Source organism: Bos mutus, chromosome 7 (assembly GCF_027580195.1).
Source record: "Bos mutus isolate GX-2022 chromosome 7, NWIPB_WYAK_1.1, whole genome shotgun sequence".
Classification (NCBI taxonomy): Eukaryota; Metazoa; Chordata; class Mammalia; order Artiodactyla; family Bovidae; genus Bos; species Bos mutus.
In genome coordinates this window covers 27,247,288-27,272,725 of record NC_091623.1, presented here as the reverse complement: position 1 = coordinate 27,272,725, position 25,438 = coordinate 27,247,288, and the positions used below count along the sequence as shown (strand labels likewise).

At 44.7% G+C, this 25,438-nt stretch overlaps 1 protein-coding gene across 6 annotated transcripts in view; it reads right to left on the bottom strand.

Annotated features, from left to right (window-relative positions):
- CAST (calpastatin) overlaps positions 1-11,663 on the bottom strand; it is a 131,720-nt gene extending 120,057 nt beyond the window's left edge. The window contains exon 1 of one of the 6 annotated variants that reach the window (XM_070373166.1): positions 11,325-11,663. In XM_070373166.1, coding sequence (XP_070229267.1) covers positions 11,325-11,393 — 69 coding nt within the window. In that variant the 5' untranslated portion in view covers positions 11,394-11,663. Of the gene's footprint in view, positions 1-10,383; positions 10,540-11,324 lie in introns of those variants that run through there. The other 5 variants (XM_070373165.1, XM_070373168.1, XM_070373164.1 and 2 more) reach the window with 5 other exon arrangements.
- Positions 11,664-25,438: the final 13,775 nt, after the last annotated feature.

The following is a 25,438-nucleotide window of genomic DNA, read 5'->3' as shown; positions in this document are numbered from 1 at the left end:
CCTGGGTGGGGAAGATCCCCTGGAGAAGAGAAAGGCTACGCACTCCAGTATTTTGGCCTGGAAAATTCCATGGACTGTATAGCCCATGGGGTTGAAAAGAGTCGGACATGACTGAGCAACTTTCACTTTCACTTTCAATAATAAAATATTAAAATATTAAAAATACTGAATTGTGTATTTTAAAGGGTAAATTATGAATTATATCCAAATAAAGCTGTTTAAGAAAATAATAAAGATTATGTGAAAACAGCTGGAAGATCTTCCTTCTGCAATTTGGGGAATGCTGACGGAGATCAATGTTTGCATGTCCAGTGACAGCTATGGCAAAATCAAGAAGTAATGATACGTAATCCCAGGGCCCTCTGGAGCCTGGTGCACACCGCTTTGCTCCCTCCCTGCACCACTGCTGCACACAGAGACAAAGGCTTGCTGGGGAGGGTGGGGTAGGGGTGCTCCCTAAGGATCAAAAAGCCTTCGTTTAGCTGTGGGTTGCTCCATGGAAGAAAAGCTATGACAAACCTAGACAGCATATCAAAGAGATGGGAATACCAGACCATCTTACCTGACCTCCGAGAAACATGTATGCAGGTCAAGAAGCAATGGTTAAAACTGGACATGGAACAATGGACTGGTTCAAAATTGGGAAAGGAGTATGTCAAGGCTATGTATTGTCACCCTGCTTATTTAACTTATATGCAGAGTACATCATGTGAAATACCAGGCTGGATGAATCACAAGCTGAAATCAAGATTGTCGGGAGAAATACCAATAACCTCAGATATGCGGATGACACCACTAATGGCAGAAAGCAAAGAGAAACTAAAGAGTCTTTTGATGAAGGTGAAAGAGGAGAGTGAGAAAGTTGGCTTAAAATTCAACATCCGAAAAAACTAAAATTTGGCATCCGGTTCCATCACTTCATGGCAAATAGACGGGGAAAAATGGTAACAGTGACAGATTTTATTTTAGGGGGCTCCAAAATCACTGCAGATGGTGACTGCAGCCATGAAATTAAAAGACACTTGCTCCTTGAAGGAAAAGCTATGACCAAATTAGACAGCATATTAAAAAGCAAAGACATTACTTTTCTGACAAAGGTCTGTATAGTCAAAGCAACGGTTTTTCCAGTAGTCATGTACAGATGTGAGAGTTGGACCATAAAGAAGGCTGTGCACCAAAGAATAGATGCCTTTGAACTGTGGTGCTGAAGACTCTTGAGAGTCCCTTGGACTGCAAGGAGATTCCAACCAGTAAATCCTAGAGGAAACCAACCCTGAATATTCATTGGAAGGGTTGATACTAAAGCTGAAGCTCCAGTACTTTGGCCAACTCATTGGAAAAGACCCTGATGCTGGGAAGGACTTAGGGCAGGAGAAGAAGTGGGCGACAGAGGATGAGATGATTGGATGGCATCACTGACTCAACGGACATGAGCTTGAACACACTCAGGGAGATGGTAAAGGACGGGAAGCCTAGTGTGTGGCAGTCCATGGTGTCAAAAAGAGTCAGACAAGACTTAGCGACCGAACAACAACTCGTCTTTCAGTGCAGGTCACAAGTGCCCAAGCACTTTTGGAAACGCTTAAGCTAGAGTCTGGGGATTCAGATTTAGTTTATCCAGGGTGATGCTGGGGACAGATGTACATCCCTGAACTTCCCCAGCTGAAACTAACACCCGGCTAGGACTGAAACCACTGCTTGGAGAGGAGCTCTGTGGGCACCATGTCAGGAAGTGGAGGTTTCTACTCCTCCAATCACCCCACTGAGTCAGCACCCATGGGAGCTTCCCCAAGTCAGACAGGCCAGGGCAGCTCAGGGCCTCCTGGGTAAACCAACTGCTCAAGGCAGGAACCCAGTGCCCTGTGTTCAACCCAGCATTTCCTGACTAGTTCTGAGCCTTGTCCTGCTAATGGCACATCAGATCTTCATGTTGCATGTAAGTCTCTATTTTCTTAGTAAAGCAAACCAATCAGCACTTTATTATATATGCTCCTGCTCACTGATTACTTCATAAATGTGTATTTTGCCTGCTCAGCCAGATGGTAGATTAAATTTTTTTTCCTAGTACCGTGGCAGCGGTCCGACAAACAATTCTTGACTGATGACTGCATTTCCACAAACCTCTAAACATTCCTTGAGAAGTACTTTTGCTCTTTTCAGGTTAGTAGACTAGGTAAAAGACTTTTTTTAAAGCTGAAAAAAAGAATAGCTTGAAAAATTAAGAGACAATATGCAAATTGGATTTCCTGCAAAGTTCCTTAAAAATCTATTTTTCCATGTATTCTACTTTCTAAAACAAGACTGTTCAGCAAACAAACATAAGGCTCAAGATGGAAAGCTGGTTTTGCTTTAAAACAGGCTCCCTGGTGCAGACCGAAGTGGACCTGCTTGCCCTAGGGTGGACTCCCTGCCCTGACCCCGGTCAGTTGGTGTAGTAGGAATGTGTGATGGCTGCCTCCATGGGAGCCTCCTGCAGGACAGGCCAGCAGTGGTTTCAGCTTCTGCAAGGTGATCCTGCTTCCCCTCCAGTCTAGGAATGGTAGCAGCTTCCTAGATTTCTAACCCCTGTGTTGCCTCATCCACCCCAGTTGGCTTTCCGGCCTTTTCTGTTACCTGGCAACCAGCTCCCTGCATTCCATTCCATTCCCCAAACTCGGATAAGACAGGAAGAATGTGGGTCTGAAATGCTATGAGACTTTGAGCCAATAATTTAAACTTTCTGTTTTCTCCTTGTAAAATGCAGGTCATGATGCCTACCCCAGGGGCTGGCTTACGTACAAAACAAGTGAGGAGGAGCCCAGTCCACTGTTAATGAGGAGTCTGGTCCATTGGCTCGTTCATTTTAAGAACACAATAAAGGTCATTTCACTCCTTTCACTGGCATGCTGAATTATGAGACAATAAAATGAATATGAGAAGAAACAAAGGTTTAAGCTTTCATTTTCTAAGGCTATAAATAATATAGCAGGGAATTTAGATTTTAACTGGCCGTAAGTACAAAGGAGCGAGAGTCATCTGCTAAGTTTATGTTTAGTACTTTGCCTACCTCACGACACTGTGTTACATTAGTCTCACATTTCCATAGTACAGATGAGGAAACAAAGTACACAGGGAACAGAGAACTCAGTTTTTCACACAACAAACACCAAGCTGGTCACAGGGATAGCACTTATTGTGCAATTCCCATGCTATAAAATACTTCAAGGGTGTGGGGTGTGTGTGTGTTTGTGGGGCTTCTAGTAAGATAGATAAGGCAGGATAGGCACAGTGTTACGCTGATAATTATAGAAGGTGATGGATACAAGAGGAGGGTGTTATATTATTCTCTCTGCCTCTGTGCTAAAAAAAAAAGTTTAAAAATTTTTTGAATCTTCTTGAGAGCTTGTATCTCCCTAAAGTTACACAAAGGGTTTCCCTGGAGACTCAGTAGTAAAGAATCCACCTGCCAATGCAGGAGTCATGGGTTCAATCCCTGGGAAGGGATGATTCCCCTGGGGAAGGAAATGCCAACCCACTCCAGGATTCTTGCCTGGGAAATCCCAGGGAGAGAGGAGCCTGGCAGGCTGCAATCCATGGGGCTGCAAAAGAGTTGGATACAACTTAGCAGTTGAACAACAACAGAGTCACACAAAGGGAATATCCTAGCCATTTTTACTTGCTTTTAATACTGAAAACCCCAAAATAATGGAGAAGGCTAGTATGAGAGGAAGAATTCATTTACTAAAAAAATAATCAGTGAGCAGCTGCTGTGTGCTAGGTTTTATAGGGGGAATAATTATTTAAAGAAAGGAAATGAAAGGTGTGATGCATGGTATCTTTCTGCTTCTCTGAAAACATTTGTTATTAAACTATAGAAATACAGGATAAGCTTCTTTGGGGTTCTCATAAAAAAGAAGACGCAAATTAAGGTTTAAATGCATATGTATACGGAGAAGGCAATGGCACCCCACTCCAGTACTCTTGCATGGAAAATCCTATGGATGGAGGAGCCTGGTAGGCTGCAGTCCATGGGGTCGCAAAGAGTCGGACACAACTGAACGACTTCCCTTTCACTTTTCACTTTCATGCATTGGAGAAGGAAATGGCAACCCACTCCAGTGTTCTTGCCTGGAGAATCCCAGGGATGGGGGAGCCTGGTGGGTTGCCATCTATGGGGTCACACAGAGTCGGACACGACTGAAGCGACTTAGCAGCAGCAGCAGCAGCAGCAGCAGCAGCATATGTATAATTCTGAAATCCTCATGTTTCCCTGAACTCCGTTTGCTTTTCTCTAACATTTTAACATTCTGGTGGATATGCCCAGGTGGCAGTGTAAGGGTGCACCTTCTTTTTGCCCAGTTTTCAGAAGTAACATTGATTGCCTTTCTGCCTTGTTTAGCTTAGGGGTTCCACTGTAGTAAGGCTTTTTTAATTTCCTCTGAGTCAAAGACGACGCCATGAGAATTTCAATAGCTACTCTGCTACTTTTGTACTAGTCTTTAGGCTGTGCTTGTGATTTTTATCTATGAGAAAGGCAAGAGAAGACCAGGAATGGACCATCAGCACAATTTTTGTGTCCAGGGCACCCTGTTCAACACATGACACATAGTAGATGGGCAATAAGCAACTGTGAACATCTTTGGCCTTTACCAAAGCACTTTTATATTCTGTAAGTTCTCCAGAGTCAGAAGGAATTCCATACATTTTAGGAAAACTAACCATAGACCCTTTTTTTTCTGGAGTTAAATGACACTCCCATCTGAGGAAGCAACCTACATAGATGGTACTCATTGGATCAAGTAATTTCACACTTCTCTTAAGTGAAAGACACTGGATATTTTTTCTTTATGGTAGCTGCAAAGCCTTCTGGGTCATTTTTTATGAAAAGAAAATGAGACAACTTGAAGAATAGAGGTTTAGAATCACATTAACAGGATTTCAATCCTTAAAACAGTTTAAAGGGAAGATTCTGGGAAGATGAAGTAAGAGGTACCAGGAATCCATCCCCTGACCTGGAACAAATTCTCCCTGGCAGAATCTGTCTGATGTAACTACTGTAAGTTCTGGAGTCTATCAAAGACTTGCAACTTCCAGGGGAACATTTAAATGGTAAGTTTTGGTTAATTTGCATCCATTTTAGCTCTGCTCAGCAGCAGCTGCCCATTCCTCCTCCCCAATTCACAGCTCAGGTGGCTCAGGGGTAAAGAAGACTCAGGAGACGTGGGTTTGATCTCTGGGTTGGGAAGATCTCCTGGAGGAGGAAATGGCAATCCACTCCATTATTCTTGCCTGGAAAATCCAGTTGTCAGAGGAGCTGAGCAGGCTGTAGTCCACGGGCTCGCAAAGAGTCAGACAGGACTGAGTGACTGAGCACACACAACTCACAGCAAATGTGCACACACAGCTCATGCAAGCGTGCCCTGGAGCATTCGAAAGGACTCTGCCCTCCAGATATTGCGGATCTGTATTCTGATCACAGACTGCTCACGCCCAGGAAAAGGTGCAGAATCAGAAAAGACCTGAGAAGCTCTTCAGTGTACACTTTTGGCTGAACCTTGGCACAAAAAGATCCCATCATTACCAAAAACAAAACAGCAAACCCTAGGGAAAGAGGAGAATTTGATTTCCAAGACTTTCAATGATTCAAATGTCCAGTTTTCAACCAAAAAAAAAAAAAAAAAAGAAATCACAAAGCATGCAAAGAAACAGAGATGTATTGCCCAATCAAGGGGAAAAACAAAAAACAAATAAAAAACAGAAACTGTCCCTAAGAGCTGATAGTAGATACACTAGATAAAAACTTTAAAACAACTGCCTTAAAGATGCTCAAAGAACTAAAGCAAGTGTGGAGACAGTCAAGAAACCAATGCATAAACAAAATGGAAATACCAATAAAAAATAGATCATCTAAAAAGAAACCAAAAAAAAAATTCTAGAGTGGAGACATATAATAACTGAAATGAAAAAAATCACTAGAGGGATTCAAAGGCAGACTTGAGGAGGCTGAAAAAAGAATCATTGCAATCAAAAAATAGGACAACTGAAATTATAGAGTCTGAGGAACAGAAAGGAAAATGATTAAAGTAAATAGAGCCCGCAGGGTGTCCCAGGTGGCTCAGATGGTAAAGAATCTGCCTGCAGTGCAGGAGATCTAGGTTTGATCCCTGGGTTGAGAAGATCCCCTGGAGGAGGGCATGGCAACCCACACCAGGATTCTTGCTTGGAGAATCCGGTGGACAGAGGAGCCTGGCGGGCTACAGTCCATGAGGTTGCAAAGAGTCAGACACGACTGAGGGACTAATACAGCAATGACAAACAGAGCCTACAGGACCTGAGAGACGTCATCAAGTATATTTGGGTTGCTTCCATGGATGGCCGTTTTTTGAGGAACCACCTTACTGTTTTCCACAGTAGTTGTATGGATGAGCACAATACTCTGTGTGTGTGTGTGTGTGTGTGTGTGTGTTTCAGCCTTAAAAGGAAGAAAATTTTGATATATGCTTTAACATGGATGAATCTTGAGGGGATTAGTGAAGTCGCTCAGTCCTGTCCGACTGTTTGTGACCCCATGGAGTGTAGCCTATGAGGGTCCTCCGTCCATGGGATTTTCCAGGCAAGAATACTGGAGTGGGTTGCCATTTCCTTCTCCAGGGGATCTTCCCAACCCAGGGATCGAACTCAGGTCTCCCACATTGTAGGCAGACGCTTTACCATCTGAGCCACCAGGGAAGTCCAATGAAATAAGCCAGTCACAAAAAGGCATATACTATAAAACTCCACTGATGTGAGGTGCCTAGGATAGTCAAAATCATAGAGAAAGTAGAATGATGGCTGGCAGGGACTGAGGGGAGAGGGGAATTCAGAGTTACTGATCAACAGGCATAAGGTTTTAGTCAAGGAAAATGAATAAGCTCTAGAGATCTGCTGTACAATATTGTACCTACAGTGAACAATAATGCACTGTATACTTAAAAATTTGTTAAAAGGGTACATTTCAGGTTAAATGCTTTCATAATACAATAAAAATGATAAGGAACACAGATACTGGAATATAGTACCATGCGTTTAAATGTAGATATGAAAATTGAATGAGAATTTATTGTTTAATGAGTATAGAGTCCCAGTTCTGCAAGATAAAAATTGTTCTGAAGCTAGATGGTAGTGATAGTCGCACAAGAATTATGAATATTTACTTCCACTGAACTTTACAGCTATAAATGGTAAAGACGGCACATTTGCTGTACGTTACCACAATAAATTTTTTTTTAAAACCTCAAGGAAAAAACAAAACAAAGATGGTTTGCTTAGAGGTTTTATACTCCATTGAGACAGTCTACTCAGAACTAGTTACCCACTAGTTCACCTGGGAACCTCAAGTGGCCACCCACCATTTATACCACCAGCGGCAAGCTACGTCATTCTTTAAAAAGTATTTATACAATTAAATTTCTGGGAAGTATCAAAATGGATTAAAGAATAATATCATCAGGTGTACTCTTAAGTCTTATCTGCAATGGGAAGCAAACCAATTCAGAGACGGGGGATGGGTTGAGGGGCGGGTTGGGGGCGAGGCAGAAGGTGGCGGTGCTGTGCCCTTTTTGCAGAATCTATAATTTACATTCCTTACTCTTAAAAGTCGCTGCAGCCAAGTGGTCTGTCCTGCCAGGGAAGGTTTGTGACACTCTTCCCAGGCTGGTCACAATGGCGGGGCCTCCCAAATGACTGCTCCTAGATGACTCTGCCGTTGGACCAATAGGTCTAATTAGGCCAAGAAACATCTTTAATTAACACGGTCTAATAGAGTCAACTTATGACTCAGGAATATGATTACTGGTGTCAGCCAACAAAATTTACTCTCCGTCATGCTTCATCATTATGAAGGTCATCAGATGTCCTTCAAATCTAGCTTTGTAAATTTTTTGTTTGTTTTTTTTTTTACTAAAACCACATAGTTCTTCAAAAGATCAGATCCATAATACTGATGGTATTCACTGGGAAAATATATACTGAAGCGTTTCTTTGATTGGCTTTATAGGTGGCAATCCCTTAAACAAAACAAAACAAAAGATACACCCTTCAATTATTTTACCTTATTCTGCCTAAATTTTTAAAGTTAGCTCATTCACAATCTTTTTCAGTAATTAAAGGATCTCAGTAAAGACATTTTAATTATAGGACTTACTGAAGCATGATATACATATATGCAGATATGTATTATATCGTGTTTTTGTATAAAATTTTTGTATTAATAAACTGCATAAATGTTATATTTAATAGCATATAATATAAATCATATATATGTGTGTATACACATATATAAATTGGCTCCACGGGTCTTTAAGGGATTATAGATGGTCTTCTGTATGTGTGTACATTTTGTTGTGGGAAAGTGGTCCACGACTTTCATTTAATTCTCAAAATGGCTGTGGTCATCCCCTCACAGCCACCAAAGGAAAGTGGTTAGAAACCAATGTCTAGAGCTATACTGTCCAATACAGTAGTCATTAGCCACTCATGCCTATTAAGCACTTGAAATATGTCGTGTTAACTGAGATGTGCTCTAAGTGTAAAATACACACCGGATTTTGAAGAAAATGAAAAAGAAAATTTACAATATCCCAATGATTTGCACATTGATTCCATGTTGAAATAGTACCATTTGGAATATAGTGGGCTAATTAAAATATGTCGTTTTAATTTCCTCTGTCAGCTAATGTAATTACTAGAAAATTTAAAATCACATATGTGGCTCACACTATATTTGAACAGCTCTGGTTGGGGGAAAGTTAGCGCTTCATCACTGGCAGGTTACTGATTCTAGGAGGTTCCTACTAGCAGAAAAAGAAAATTTAGAATAGTTCTGACACTGAATTATAAGAGAGGTTTCAGCAAAGATGTCAGACTGTGCCTAAACATAATAGGGTTAAAAACATACCTTTAAACTATTTTCATCCCAATAATCCAGGCATAATTTCCTTTGAAGAATCATGAATTTGGAAGAAAAGTGATGTTAGCTCTGAACCACTGTTATTGATATTTGCAGATAATTCATGTTCTTATCAAAATGCACCACATGAATTATCTGCAAATATCAATAACAGTAGTTCAGAGCTTAAGACAATAATGACTCAAAGTAAACTTTTGCTCTTAGCACATCAATAAGATGCTACATTCAAAAAAACCCAGAAAATGTACAAGGAAGCATTCATGAAGAAACATCTCAAGGAAAATGGAAATTTTCTCCAGTGTTCTTGCCTGGAGAATCCCAGGGATGGGGGAGCCTGGTGGGCTTCCCTCTATGGGGTCGCACAGAGTCGGACACGACTGAAGCGACTTAGCAGCAGCAGCAGCAGCGATGTATGGGTATGGTACTTTTATTCAGGAATTAAGTCTTCAGCAACCCTTATGTGGTACCTATTATCACCCACGTTTTATAGATGTGGAAACCGGTTGAAAAAAGAGAACAAGAATTCTGTCCATTTTCCACTTTGAGGCTAACACTGAGTCTGACACATAGTAGATGCTCAGTGAATGGCCACGGGATGAAAAGGGACATTTTACTGGTTCCAGTACAAGGTTTCCCTCTAAAGAGTGTCTGATTACAACACTCTTGTTGTTCCCAGTACCACATGATGAAAGAGAAGGGTATACTTCTTTTTTCCAACTCTCATCATAAATCAATGGGATATAAATATTTCTATCCTTTCTGTCAACAAGACTTATGTGTATTGTTATTATTTTGGAAAGCATCCTAATATTAAAGCATGCTTCCTGGTTCAAAACATTACAAGTACCAGCTTGACTGGATATCACACTTACATAGTTGGACAAGCATTCAGTGCATTAAATAAATGGAACATCTTTGCCCCCGATCCAAGCAATAAAGTATAGAGTCTCCCTCTCTCTCTCTCATTCTCAACAAGGGTCTTGATCTCAGTTGTTTATGTTCCTTGGAGTTTTGGGATTTTTTTCCTTGCCCCACCCCACTATCTTAGTTACCTGTCTACTTGGCGCTGGAAAATACACGCCCAACAACACGCCTCTGAAAGTTTTGTGCTTTACTTATGAGTTAAAAACAAACTCTAGAGCTGAGCGCTTTCTGAGTCCGCGTTCATCCAGGAATCCGCGTCCGAGGGCAGAATTCGTCCAGCAACAATCCCTAAGCCATTCAACTTGTGAGCCTGAACTCACGCCGACTAGCACGTGTACGTCCAGCTGGCTCCCACATTCCACAGCAGGGTGGGTCTCAGCCTCTCCCGGAGCCTCCCCTGAAGGTCTGAGAGGAGGTCACAACCTGCTCCCCAACCCTCGCCCGAAAATCTGAACAGTGACCTCGCCTACAGCCCAGGAAGACAGAGCACATTCCCTTCCCAGTCCTGCCCAGGGACGATCACTCCTATTTACCGTCTTGTACCACCAGCTTGCAAATGCCATGGCGACGATGGATGTGTTCCGAGAGACGCAGCGAGGGACCCGAGGGACCCGGCGAGGACACGGGTGCAGCGCAGCAAAGGGCCACCGGTTCGCACTCCACCTGCCGCAGACCTGACTGGGACTAATTCTGTAAGCACCTAGGCTGTCAGGGGGTGGGCAAGGCAGCTGGGCGGGGCCTACCCAGACCCCGCCCCTCCGGCTGACCCCGCCCTCTCCCCGCCCCCGCCCCGCCCCTCCCCGCCCCGTCCTGCCGGTTTGGCTCAAAGCTGCTTAGGGAAGAAGTGTTATTGCTCCAGGCAGCCACGCCCTGCAGCCCTGACTGGGCGGAAGACCCGACTTTTCTGCTGAACTGTCCTACAGACTCCGGAATCCCGGGGGGTCCCAAATGAATTTCATTCTCCTTTTACCCTTATCCGCTTCTCACCCACCTCTGTCTCATCCACCAACTTTTCCCAACGCATGAGTGACAAGTGAGCAAAAGTCGCTCAGTCGTGTCCTGACTCTGCCACCCATGGACTATCCAGTGCAGGGAATTCTCCAGGCCAGGATACTGGGAGCCAGTTCCCTTCTCCAGGGGATCTTCCCAACCCAACGAGCCCAGGTCTCCCGCATTGTAGGCGGATTCTTCACCAGCTGAGCCGCCAGGGAAGCCCACTCCAATGTGGCTTGCGCCGCGCCCAGTGAACTTGGCCGGGACCCAGGGCTATCCGCGGGCCCCTCCGGTCACCTGCCCAGAGGCAGGTTCTGAGTCCACATCCCTCTCTCTCCAGATGTTTCTCCGGGCCTGGGAGGGGTGGCGCCCAGGGACAGAAGGCCAGGAAGGCTAACCCTCCTCTGAAGGTGGACCCGAGGCTTCGGGGGGCCCCGAGATCCTCCCCGCGCTCAACCCCGGCGGTAGGAGCGCCACTCACCTCCTGGGTGTGGCGGGCAGCGCGCCGGGGCCGCGGGGAGGCGGCGGGCTTCGGGCCCGGCTGGGACATGGCGAGGCCGGTGCGAGCGCTGCCTCCGGGCGGGCGCGGCGGAGCCTGGAAGGGAGGCCCGAGCCGGGGAGCGCTGGGAGGGAGCGAGGGCGCGGAGGGGCTGGCGGGCGCGCCTGTGAGGCAGCTTTTCCGACCCAGCCCCGACCCGCGGGAGCTCCCCTTCGCCTGGCAGGGCCCTCCCCTTCCTGCCTGCAGTTGGCAGCGCCCGGGCGGCAGCGGCCCGGGGCTCCCTGTTTGCAACTCACACCCTGGGTCCCGTATCTTCTCCCAGGGACACCCCACCCCACCCGAGGTCGCCTTGGTGCCCCAGTGGGTCGCAGAGAGGAGGGGCTGGAGATGGCGGGGTTTTCCCCTCGACTTGCCTAGACTTGGCTTGCAGTTGAGCAAGGAGAGCGGAACCGGGGCGTGGCCCCATCTACATCTCAAGCCCCCCTCCCTAAGAATCTCAAGAATTAGACAGCATTTCTGCAATCTGCTCTGAGTTAACTAGGAGGAGAATTTACCAACTCAGATGGCCCGGGGCCTGGACCCTCTGGATGAGGAAGCGGATTGCAGAAACAAATTGGTCTGTGTGTGACTCCGTGTGTTGTAATTGTGTGTGTGTGTGTGTGTGTGTGTGTGTGTACACACACGGGCCTGGGTGTGTTTTGTGCGGCTTTACTTGTTTTGAAAGTGCAATGATGTTTCATGTGGAACAAGTCTTGGGTTCCAATAAAAACCCAAGAACAGTCCTAAATTTAAACCCCATTGCCTTTCAGGAGGCTGTTGAATTTTGTTTGCGAGGAGGCCGGATTGCTTTTGTCTTTGGTTCGTCTTAAAGAGCACTTCCTGGTTTGGGGCTGTGAATTATAACCAGCTTGAAGTGAAATGTTATAAGCCAGACTAGAAAAGGCTCCTCCTCTGCAGTGATTGTCTGCCTGTGGTTGCTGCCAGTTTGTGAAGATCTGACAGAAGAAAACCTGTTAACCCTGCCATGGCATTGACAATGTGAGCCTCGGGGTCACTGCTGTCTGCGGTGCTGTGTTTCAGACAGTTGGGGAGAGGGGGTGCAGGTTACAAGGAAAGACAGGTCATGCTGAATGGACCTTGGCAGAATGGAATCCTTGTTTCCTTCTCCCTTCTCATTTTGGGCATTCTGACTTCCCTTTATTCAAGGGACCGGCTAGCTTCATTCTTCTTGAGGGGGGAGCAGGGAGGGATGATTGCAATGCATTTCCTCTTTAAGGAAATATTTGTGTATCTGATATTTCCAAAAAATAGCATTAACAGGTTTACTTCTGTTGGATTGTCACAAACCGGCAGCAACCACAGGCAGGCAATCACTGCAGAGGAGCCTTTTCTAGTCCACCTTGCAACATTTCACTTCAGGCTTGTTATAATTCACAGCCCCAAACCAGGAAATGCTGTTTAGGATGAACCTAAGACAACTTATACATAATTTGAATCAACTTGAATATGGGGCCTATGATTGCCCATTCAAGAAAAACTGATTGATGGCATCAGTTACATTCACAATTAAAGAAAATATGTCATAAACCTGAAAAATGCTTTTATGATTGTGACCAAACACCTACAGTAATTTAAGCATACATAAAACGAAAGGAGTGATATAATGGCCCTACCTCCAGGCCCAGGAATTGGAACCACCTCTCCCAGGATCCTAAAGGGCCTAGATTCAGTATCCCCGAGTACATTATTCTGACTCTGAAAGAACAGTTCCCATTAAAGTCTGAGTCATTTTTTAATGGAGTATTGAAATTGGACTTGGGACTTCCCTGGTGGTACAGTGGATAATGATCTGCCTGTCAATGCAGGGGACACAGGTTTGGTCCCTGGTCCAGGAAGATTTCACATGCTACACGGGGCAAGTAAGCCCTTGTGCCATGACTACTGAGTCCACAGGCTGCAGCTACTGAAGCCACGCACCTAGAGCCTGTGCTTCACAGCAAGAGAAGCCGCAGAGATGAGAAGCCCACGCACCACAACAGAGTAGTGCCCCTCGTCCAACTAGAGAAAGCCTGTGCGCAGCAGTGAAGACCCAGCGCGACCAAAAATAAAAATAAAACTGAGCTTAAACTGGCTAGTGTCATATTTGAAAGGCTTCCATGTAAAGCACGATGAAAAGGACTGTAGAGGGAGCAATATAAAGGTTAAAATACATATTTCCTGCCCTCCAGGGACTTCACAGTTTAGCTGAAGTCATATAGCATTTGTAACCCATGATCATTTGGGTGGCATTGAAAGACACACAGTGGGTGAATAAATACAAACGCACTTTGGGAATTTGGGGTTCTGTGGGTTTGGGGGACTATAGGAAGGGAAAGCAGGCTTGAGCTGGCTGACTGGCTGGTGGGATGTGGTTAGAAGAAAGTGGGGATCAGTTCAGTTCAGTTCAGTCACTCAGTCATGTCCGACTCTTTGCAACCCTATGGACTACAGCATGTCAGGCTTCCCTGTCCGTCACGAACTCCCGGAGTGGAAGTGAGAAATAGATTCAAGGGATTAGATCAGATAGACAGACTGCCTGAAGAACTATGGACGGAGGCTCCTGAAATTGTACAGGACACAGGGATCAAGACCATCCCCAAGACAAAGAAATGCAGCAAGGCAAAATGGTGTCTGAGGAGGCCTTAAAAATTGCTTAGAAAAGAAGAGAAGCGAAAGGCAAAGGAGAAAAGGAAAGATATACCCACTTGGATGCAGAGTTCCAAAGAATAGCAAGGAGAGATAAGAAAGCCTTCCTCAGTGATCAATGCAAAGAAATAGAGGAAAACAATAGAATGGGAAAGACTAGAGATCTCTTCAAGAAAATTAGAGATACCAAGGGAACATTTCATGCAAAGATGGGTACAATAAAGGACAGAAATGGTATGGACCTAACAGAAGCAGAAGACAGTAAGAGGTGGCAAGAATACACAGAAAAACTATACAAAAAAGATCTTCATGACCCAGGTAACCATGATGGTGTGATCACTCATCTAGAGCTAGACATCCTGGAATGTGAAGTCAAGTGGGCCTTAGGAAGCATCACTATGAACAAAGCTAGTGGAGGTGATGGAATTCCAGCTGAGCTATTTCAAATCCTGAAAGATGATTGCTGTTAAAGTGTTGCACTCAATATGCCAGCAAATTTGGAAAACTCAGAAGTGGCCACAGGACTGGAAAAGGTCAGTTTTCATTCCAATCACAAAGAAAGACTATGCCAAAGAATGCTCAAACTACCGCACAATTGCACTCATCTCACATACTAGTAAAGTAATGCTCAAAATCCTCGAAGCCAGGCTTCAACAGTACATGAACCATGAACTTCCTGATGTTCAAGCTGGATTTAGAAAAGGCAGAGGAACCAGAGATTAAATTGCCAACATCCATTGGATCATTGAAAAAGCAAGAAACTCCCAGAAAACATCTACTTCTGCTTTATTGACTATGCTAAAGCCTTTGACTATGTGGATCAAAACAAACTGTGGAAAATTCTGAAAGAGATGGGAATACCAGGACACCTGATCTGCCTCCTGAGAAATCTGTATGCAGGTCAGGAAGCAATAGTCAGAACTGGACATGGAACTACAGACTGGTTCCAAATAGGAAAAGGAGTACGTCAAGGATGTGTATTGTCACCCTGCTTATTCAGCTTCTATGCAGAGTACATCATGAGAAACGCTGGGCTGGATGAAGCACAAGCTGGAATCAAGATTGCTGAGAGAAATATCAATAACCTCAGATATGCAGATGACACCACCCTTATGGCAGAAAGTGAAGAGGAACTAAAGAGCCTCTTGATGAAAGTGAAAAAGGAGAGTGAAATAGTTGGCTTAAAACTCAACATTCAGAAAACTAAGATCATGGCATTCGGTCCCATCACTTCATGGCAAATAGATGGGGAAACAATGGAAACAGTGACAGACTTTATTTTGGGGGGGCTCCAAAATCACTGCAGATGGTGACTGCAGCCATGAAATTAAAAGATGCTTGCTTCTTGGAGGAAAAGCTACGACCAACCTAGATAGCATATTAAAAAGCAGAGACATTACTTTGCCAACAAAGGTCCATCTAGTCAAAGCTATGGTTTTTCCAGTAGTCATGTATGGATGTTAGAGTTGGACTATAAAGAAAGCTGGAACTAACATTCATGGACCTAACATTCCAGGTTGCTATGCAATATTGCTCTTTACAGCATCACACTTTACTTCCATCACAAGTCACATCCACAACTGATTGATGATTTTGAAGAATGATGCTTTTGAACTGTGGTGTTGGAGAAGACTCTTGAGAATCCCTTGAACTGCAAGATCAACCACTCAATCCTAAAGGAAATCAGTCCTAAATATTCATTGGAAGGACTGATGTTGAAGCTGAAACTCCAATACTTTGGCCACCCGATGCGAAGAACTGACTCATTGGAAAAGACTCCGATGGTGGGGAAGATTGAAGGTGGGAGGAGAAGGGGATGACAGAGGATGAGGTGGCTGGATGGTGTCACTGACTCGATGGACATGAGTTTGAGTAAGCTCTGGAAGTTGGTGATGGACAGGGAAGCCTTGCGTCTACAGTCCATGGGGTCACAAAGAGTTGGACATGACTGACTGAACTGACTGAACTAAAGATAAAAGTTATGTTTACACTGTATCCATTAGGTGTGCAATAAACAACATTTCTAAAAAAGTAATGTACATGTATTAATTTAAAAATATAAACCAAAATCAATTATCATGTTAACATCAAAGATCGATGATCATAGATCACCATAACTATAATAATAATGAAAAAGTCTGTAAATTGGTGAATTTGCAAAAATATGAGACATGATATGAGCAAATGCTGCTAGAAAAATAGCATTGATAGACTTGATCCAAGGAAGGTTGCTGCAAATGTTCAATTTGTAAAAAACAAGGTCTTTGTAATGCACAGTAAAGTGTATTCGTTGCTCAGTCATGTCCAACTGTTTGTGATTCCATGGTCTGTAGCCTCTTTTCACAAAGTTCTCTAGGCAAGAATACTGGAGTGGGTTGCCATTCCCTTCTCCAGGGGATCTTCTCAACCCAGGGATTGAACCTGGGTCTTCTGCATTGCAGGCAGATTCTTTACTGTCTAAGCTAACCAGTTCTGTTCAGTTCAGTCACTTAGTCTTGTCCAACTCTTTGCAACCCCATGGACTACAGCACACCAGTCTCCCCTGTCCATCACCAACTCCTGGAGTTTGTTCAAACTCATGTCCATCATGTCAGTGATGCCATCCAACCATCTCATGCTCTGTCATCCCTTTCTCCTCCTGCCCTCAGTCTTTCCCAGACTGAAAGACTGGGAAAGCTAATGAGGGAAGCCCTTAATGCACAGTAAAGTGAGGTTGCAATAGAGCCTGGACACATGGCTCTGTTTTATTCCTTTATTTAGTCTGTAACAGGATGCCTGCTCTATGTCAGGCTCTGGGGAGGCAACAGGAGCTCAAGGATCTCAGAATCTAGTAGGGGAGACAGACGAATGAATCCACAATGACCATGCGATGAGGGCAGCTGCCAGCAGAGACAGCCTAAGAGCCTTGTTGGTTCCCTGGAGGGGCTTCTCTTTCTGACTGAGGGACAGGTGGTCTGGGGACAGGAGAGAGCTCAGGGCTGCATCCTTCCCTCATCTCTGACTTGAGTTGAAACCTGCTCTGAACAATCTCCACATTGTATCTCCTCCCCAGCCTCACCACTCCCCTCCTCCATCACTTTTCATCAGGAAATGCATGAAGAAGAAAAATAAAGGCAGGATGATGTCCAGAGAAGAAACCAGGGCAGCCTGAGAAGGTGCGGGCAAGGAGCAGAAGGAAGATGGTGGAAAAGTGAGCCCTAAGATTCAGGGAGGAGGGCCTTCTGAAAGGAAAGGCTGACCCCCGGTGTAAATGAAGGGAAGGGAAGTGAAAGTCGCTCGGTCGTGTCTGACTCTTTGCAACCCCATGGACTATACAGTCCATGGAATTCTCCAGGCCAGAACACTGGAGTGGGTAGCCTTTCTCTTCTCCAGGGGATCTTCCCAACCCAGGGATGGAACCCAGGTCTCCCATACTGCAGGTGGGTTCTTTACCAGTTGAGCCACAAAGGAAGCCCAAGAATACTGGAGTGGGTAGCCTACCCCTTCTCCAGCAGATCTTCCCGACCCAGGAATCAAACTGGGGTCTCCTGCATTGCAGGTGGATTCTTTACCAGCTGAGCTAACAGGGAAGCCCCACTCCATAGTATAACTGCTGCTGCTGCTGCTAAGTCGCTTCAGTCGTGTCCAACTCTGTGCGACCCCATAGATGGCAGCCTACCAGGCCCCTCCGTCCCTGGGATTCTCCAGGCAAGAACACTGGAGTGGGTTGCCATTTCCTTCTCCAATGCATGAAAGTGGAAAATGAAAGGAAAGTCACTCAGTCATGTCCGACTCTTAGCGACCCCATGGACTGCAGCCTACCAGGCTCCTCCGTCCATGGGAGTTTCCAGGCAAGAGTACTGGAGTGGGTTGCCAGTGCCTTCTCCACCCCATAGTATAAAACCTCACTCAAAAGTTGGGTCAGACAAAGCAGGGAGTGTCCATTGGCTCTGACAGCTGAGAGGTTTTTGGTAACGCAGCGGGTAAAAACTTAAAAGGAGGCAGAGCATTTTTCGAAGGGATGCACAGTGCCCTTCACTTTGGATGGTATTTCTTTCTACACCCCCAGAGGGGAATTTACCCCTGAAAACCTGGATCTTCTGGCTGGCATCCAAGTGCCCTCTGATGCTACTGAAACGTGCCTGTCCTGTTGGCCATTTCAACATTCACAGCCAAGTTTGCTCCACTCCATAGTAATGTTTGCCTAAGTAAACCAGAAAATAAACATTCGCGCACACCAGCAAAGACTGAGTAGTAAAATATTCAAAGGCTCTCAGAGTCTCCTTTCCCTTTTAACAAACATGTATCTGAGTAGGAGCTTCCTGCTTCTGACTTGAATTATCTTGAAGAATGCCGTCAGGGGTGAAAAAGTGAAAAGTGAAAGTCACTCAGTCGTGTCTGACTCTCTGTGACCTCGTGGACTATACAATCCATGGAATTCTCCAGGCCAGAATACTGGAGTGGGTAGCCATTCCCTTCTCCAGGGGAATCTTCCTAACCCAGGGATCAAACCCAGGTCTCCTGCATTGCAGGCGAATTCTTTACCAGCTGAGCCACCAGGGAAGCCCTGAAGTTCTGTGCATAAAGGAAATGGGAGTGCTGACCTGGAGGACTAGATGTTTAGACCACAGGAGGCTTGCCGTTGCCTTAATGTCTGTGTCCCCTCAAATTCCTAAATTGGGATGCCAGTGTCCAAGCTGGTGGCGTTAGTAGGTGAGACCTTCCAAAGTGTTAGGTCCTGAGGACACAGCCCTCATGAATGAAATTAATGCCCTTATGCAATATCCCTGTGAGAGCCCCCTTGTCCTTTCCATCTTATGAAAATGCAACAAGAAGTCTGCCACTTGGAAGAGGCCCTCACCCAACCAGGCTGGCACTCTGATTTCAGACTTCTGGCCTCCAGAACTTTGAGAAAAAACATTTCTGTTGTTCCTAAGCCCTGCAGTCTGTGGTGTTTTGTTATAGTTGCCTGAATGGACTAAGACACCTTGCTTCTCAGCTCACCCCGGGCTTGTGCGTGAATGGCAGATGAGGAGGGGGAGGGAGAAAGAATGGAAGATTGGAGGGTCAGAGGAGGAAGACAGGAAAGAGAATCAAGAGCAGATGAGATAGCTTTTAGTTTTCACTACTACCAAACAAGAGCTTGAATCATACACACACCTGTACAGGGGATCTCAGGTTTTACTTCCCAGCCTTTACGTCCCTCCAGGGAGTCAGACATCACTTTGCCAACAAAGGTCTGTCTAGTCAAGGCTATGGTTTTTCCAGTGGTCATGTATGGATGTGAGAGCTGGACTATAAAGAAAGCTGAGCACCAAAGAATTGATGCTTTTGAACTGTGGTGTTGGAGAAGACTCTTGAGAGTCCCTTGGACTGCAAGGAGATCCAACCAGTCCATCCTAAAGGAGATCAGTCCTCGGTGTTCATTGGAAGGACTGATGTTGAGGCTGAAACTCCAATACTTTGGCCACCTGATGTGAAGAGCTGACTCATTTGAAAAAACCCTGATGCTGGGAAAGATTGAGGGCAGGAGGAGAAGGGGACAACAGAGGATGAGATGGTTGGATGGCATCACTGACTCAGTGGACATGAGTCTGAGTAAGCTCCAGGAGTTAGTGATGGACAGGGAGGCCTGCGGTGCTGTGGTTCATGGGGTTGCAAAGAGTTGGACATGACTGAGCAACTGAACTGAATTGAAGGGAGTAAGACACCCGCATATACCCTCAGGCCTTGTTCTTCAGCTGGACACAATGTTCTGCTTCTTGTCTCGGTGGAACACAGAGGGCTGAGTTTCAGGGAGATATTAGGGACTCCTCTTGGGCTCAATACCTGGTTAAGGTAAGGAAAGATGGGCAAAGGAAGAAGCTGAGCTGGAGTGCAGACCTGGCAGAAGTCTCACATAATCCTGCAGGGAATGACGAAGATGCGGTACCCTTTAGAGATGTCCAGGGTTGGCAAGAGAGAGCTGAGCCTTAATAAGCCTGCATCAACCAGTCCTTAGATGCAGTTGAAGGGGGAGGGAGTGTGACTTTAAGGAAGGGGGGGGGTGTCTCCTTTAAGTGGTGGGAACCCCTAAGGGGGCTGATGAGGGTTACCAGCTGGCAGCACTCCAAGGAGCTGGGGTAGGAACCTGGGTAGGGCTCTTTCATCCCTGGGCGGAATTCAGGTAGTTTATCACATCTGCTACACCCCTCAAGGCTATGTAACACCATAGAACTTTGCAAAAAGAATGGAGGAGAGGATAAATGTTGCAAATATGTGCTGTCAAACTGCTATATAACAGAACATTAGGCTTGAAAGCATAACCCATTTAATTAAAATTTTCCTCCTTTTACAGTTGAGTTTGTCTTCAAGAAGGCAAAAGAGAGGAACACCTTGTTTCACAGAGCAGCCATGCTGTCAATACTAGTATCTAGATACATGGAAACAACAATTTTACAACTGTTATTGCTAAGAATGGGTAGAAATAAAGAGAAAATAACCTTTTTTTTTTAGGTTTGTCTCGTAGTATTAAAACAAGCAAACAAACAAAAAGATTGCTCTTTAGGTCCAGCAGCAGGTGAGGAGGTGGGTAGAAGACATCCTTTGTTTGCCCCGAAGCTCTAAGCCTTCAGCTTCTTCTGCCTTCCTTGCTAATTTCCCAAAGTTTCCTTGCTAGTTTCCCCAAAAAGTAAGTTTGCAACTTTCCATCCTGAGAGTACGGGTTCCTAAAAAGGGCTCAGTTTGCACAGTTAGTGCACTATGCTTGTGGGCCAACAGCTAACGATCCATGTGTGAGTCATTCCTTTTCTTGTTTACGGTCCCTGCTGGTTCCTCGGTGCCAATGGGGGTGATCCCTTAACATGGCCTCCCAGGACCTGCAGGATGGTCCTGTCCCAGGCAGCCCTATCTGCAACCTTGTACATTCAGGCCACCATTCTCCAGCCTTGCCTTCCTGCCTTCAGGTCCTGGGGGACGCCCGCTCTTCCCAGTTGCTCCCTTCACTCACTTTCCTTCTGAAATACTCCTGCCTTCCCATCCCCAAGGCTCTAACCTTCCCCAGCACTGCAGCCCAGGACACGGCTCAATCCTAAATTTGGCTTATATTTAAAGAAATAGTGGCTCAGTGCTCCAAAAGGAACTAAAAGCATTTCAATCTTCACTGCAGTTGAAGGTGCCTGAGTGGGCACAGAATCTGAACACTCAGCAAAACATCTTTAAAATCCTTTCTCTCTGTATCTTACTTTAACTACGTTCCCCCAACCCCCTGCTCAGAAAGTTCTTCTATAAACACTTCAGAAATCAACCAGATGTTCTTTTGTTCTAATCCCCCTTGTTTCCTTCTGCCATGATGCAATTCCTCCTAAAGGTGTATATTAATGTTCTCTGATTCACCTTTTGCCTGCTTATCCATATCCTCCACTAGACTCCATGATGAAACAGACCATTTCAATCTTATGCACAACACTTGAGACTCTCCCTGGCACAGACTGTGTCCTCAAAAAATATTTATGGAATGAGTAAGAATGCACTGTTGAGTCTTTCCAAGCTAAACTTCCGTCTTCAAAAGATGAAAGGAGTGGACTGGGTAATTTAAAAAGACGCTTATGACTGAAACCGTCTCTGATCACATAAGATCAGGAAGTCAGCAGTACTGTCTAAACACTCAGTGGTACTATTTGCGCCGAATGGCTCTCCACACTAGGTCATATTTGCTCGTTTCACCCTTATGACGTAGGGACCGTTACTTCCCCCATGCTACAGATGAGGAGACTAAGGCCCAGAGAAACTGAATAATTTGCCCTGGGTTGCAGAGCTGCTAAGTGACAGCCCTAGCATTTGAATCTGGAGGTCTCGCTTCCTGGTGTGGGTGCCTAACCACTATGCTAAGGTTATTCTTTGCTACATACAGACACTGATAATGGCCTGGGGAGTGGAATGTGGATGGCTACATATATCTTGTGGGTTGGGAATTGAGATTATATTTCAAAATGGGTGATTCAATATCTGTAATGATAACAGTGAATTTTCCAAGGTACCTTAACTATCTGTTCTTCAGAGTACATCTGGAGATTATAAAAATAATATGGCTAGCCAGTCATCAAAGGTCATATATGATTCCTTTTATACAAAATGCTCAGAATATGCAAATCTATAGAGACAAAAAGTTGATTAGCAACTGTTCTGGGTTGGCTGGTGGGGAGAGAAGGTTGTAAGGACAGGAGAAAGTGAAAGTCGCTCAGTTGTGTCTGACTCTTTGTGACTCCGTGGACTATACAGTCAATGGAATTCTCCACGCCAGCATACTGGAGTGGGTAGCCGTTCCCTTCTCCAGGGGATCTTCCCAACCCAGGGATTGAACCCAGGTCTTCCACTCCCACACTGCAGGTGGATTTTTTACCAGCTGAGCCACCAGGAAAGCTCAAGAATACTGGAGTGGGTCTATCCCTTCTCCAGAGGATCTTCCTGACCCAGGAATCGAACTGGGGTCTCCTGCATTGCAGGTGGATTCTTTACCAGCTGAGCTACCAGGGAAGCCCTATGACAGGAGGGCAATAGCTAAAGGGTTTGGGGTTTCTTTTCGAGGTGATAAAAAAAAATCCTAGAATTGACTAGTGCTTTCCATGTTCGTGAATATACTAAAAACCACTGAATTGCATAGTTAAATTGAGTGGATTGTGTAGTATGTGAAAGATATTTCGATTAAGCTGTTTTTAAAAAAATACTTCCTTTAAAACAAATCTATTTCATCACGATGGGTATCTATGAATTTCAAAAGAACACTTTAGGATCCTTCTGGAGTACAGGTCTTCCACTTAAACTTCTGTTTACCCACTTATATTTGCTGCTCCTTCAAGGATTTTGGAAGAGATACTCACCACAGGAGTGCTTTTGTTACCTGGCAGATTCAGGTAGTATGTTGGTTACCTCCTTCAAGCAGTAAATGTGCGACTGGAAGATTATCTTTAAACCTTTAAACATGGTGATTACAAATAAAAGTTTATTTCAAATTTTTAGGGGTGTTTATTCTCAGAAAATTCTTGTTAAAATAGGAAATCATTTTTCTAGTAAAATTTTATTTTGTAATAATTTTAGAGTTAGAAAAAAGCTGCAAAGGTAGTATAAAGTTCCCAGTTTCAGTCGTCCTAATGTCACCATCTTATGTGACACATTCATCAAAGCTAAGAAACCAACCTTAGTTAGTATATTACTGTTCACCAAACCCCAGAATTTATTTCACCAGTTACCTCATTAATGTCCTCTTTCTGTTTGAGGCTGTAATCCAGGATCTCACACTATCGTCACATCTTCTCAGACTCCTCTGTGCACTGTGACAGCTCTTCAGTTTTTCCTTGACAGGCATTCATGACTTTGACAGTTTTGAGGAGTATTGGTCAGGTGTTCTGTAGAATGTCCCTCAATTTGAGGTTATCTGATGTTTTTCTGGTGAGTAGGCTGGGGCTGTGGGTCTGGGGGAAGAATACTACAGTAGTGAGTGGCTTCTCATCACATCCTCTTGAAGGTACAATGATATCCACATGCTCTGTCACTAGCAATGGTGATCTCCATCACTTAAGTAAGGTGGTGTTTGCTGGGTTCCTCCACTGAGGAGTTCTAGTCTCTCCCTTCTTATACGCTATTCTTCGGAAGCAAGTCATTAAGTCCAGCTTACACTCAAATTATTTTAAAATATAAAAACATTATTCTTATTTTTTGAACTATTTTATAAAACTTACAAAGGTGATTACAATTGGGAGGGTGAAGTTTAAGCCTCTCTGCTATGAACTAACAGGCAGGTAAAAAGTTTTTTGAATACTGAAAAACTATTCCAGAAAAAGACGGCAGGACAGGGGATATATGTTTGTCCCGTGTCCTGCCACCTCTTTCTGGAATAATTTTGAGACTTGGATGATTTTTGTTTCTGTAAAGTGGCCTGACTTTTCTGCTGGTGCAGCTGTCATGTCTGCAATGGGATTAGTGGAGGGTGGTTTGTTGCTGCCCAGTTACACACAGAGAACTATAAAGGAAACTCTACTCTGCTAACAGCCCAGTTCTCTGTATCCGCAGGGTCAAAAGTACCCTTTTGGTTTCATAACACTGTTTGTTAATTAGACCCAGTTCAGACTCTAAAAGTATGGATAACAGGAGATCTTGCTTTAAGCATGACTTGTTATTCAAATCAACACAGAGTAGTTCTGTGGTAAAAACAGCCTTCTTGCAAAGAAGCTTCATTGCATTGTAAAACTCGTTTGCTTCTATAGGATTTTTACTTGATATGAATTCGCAAATATGGTATTGCTTTGTACTATTGGGGCTTTCCTGGTGGCTCAGACGGTAAAGCGTCTGTCTGCAGTGCAGGAGACCTGGGTTCGATCTCCGGGTTGGAAAGATCCCCTGGAGAAGGAAATGGCAGTCCACTCTAGAACGCTTGTCTGGAAAATTCCATGGATGGAGGAGCTTGGTAGACTACAGTCCATGGGGTCGCAAAGAGTCGGACACGACTGAGCGACTTCACTTCACTTCACTTTGTACTATTCAAACCAATAGTACTTTAATGATGAGGTCTGTTTCCTTTTTTCTGTGTTATGAGTTTAACTGTGTCCCTCCAAAAAAGGTACATTGGAATCTTAACCCCATACAACAGAATTTGACCTTATTTGGAGATAGGGTTTTATAGAAATAGAAAAGGTAAAATAAGGTCATTAGATGGGCCCTAATCCAGGATGATGGATGTCATAAAAAGAAAAAATTGGGGTACCGATGCACACACAGGGTGGACATTGTGTGCAGACTGGAGTTATGCTGTTAAAAGCTGAGAAACTACCAGAAGCTGGAGAGAGACCTGAGACAGGCATCTGCAAAAGGACTGAGACCCTGCCAACACGCCGCTTTTGGGCTTCAGCCTCCAGAACTAAGACAGAATACATTTCAGTTGTTCTAAGCCAGCCCTAGCTGTTGTTATGGCAGACTTAGCCAACAAATACACCCAGGAGGCAGAATGCTGGACACAGGCATAAAGACCCAGCTCAGAAATGATTCAGACCTTTCGCAGTTTCTTCCTGTACCAGGAAATGCCTCTTGCAAATCTGAACTCTGATTTGAGCATCTAGGCTAGAAAGAGTTAACCACCTTTACTCAGGTTGTGTCTCCACAACATTCTTAGGAAGAAGGGCTTCCTTCTCTCTGTGTGACTGAGTTCACATTTTAGGCTGTCTTTATGAGGCTTTGGATCTCCTTGCTCAAGTTTTCCTCTTCCACTCTTTCAACACTCCCTTTCACAACCTGTCTGAAGCGCACTTCCTCACGGGTCTTGGCAGTCTTGCCCTCTCAGAACAGGGCCACCCAGCGACACCCCGTGCTCTGTGGTGGCACCTCCGCATTCCCGCCCTCACAAACCCGTCCGTTTCTCTCTCTCTCTGGGGTGAAATTTCAGTTCTTAAATTAGTATTTGG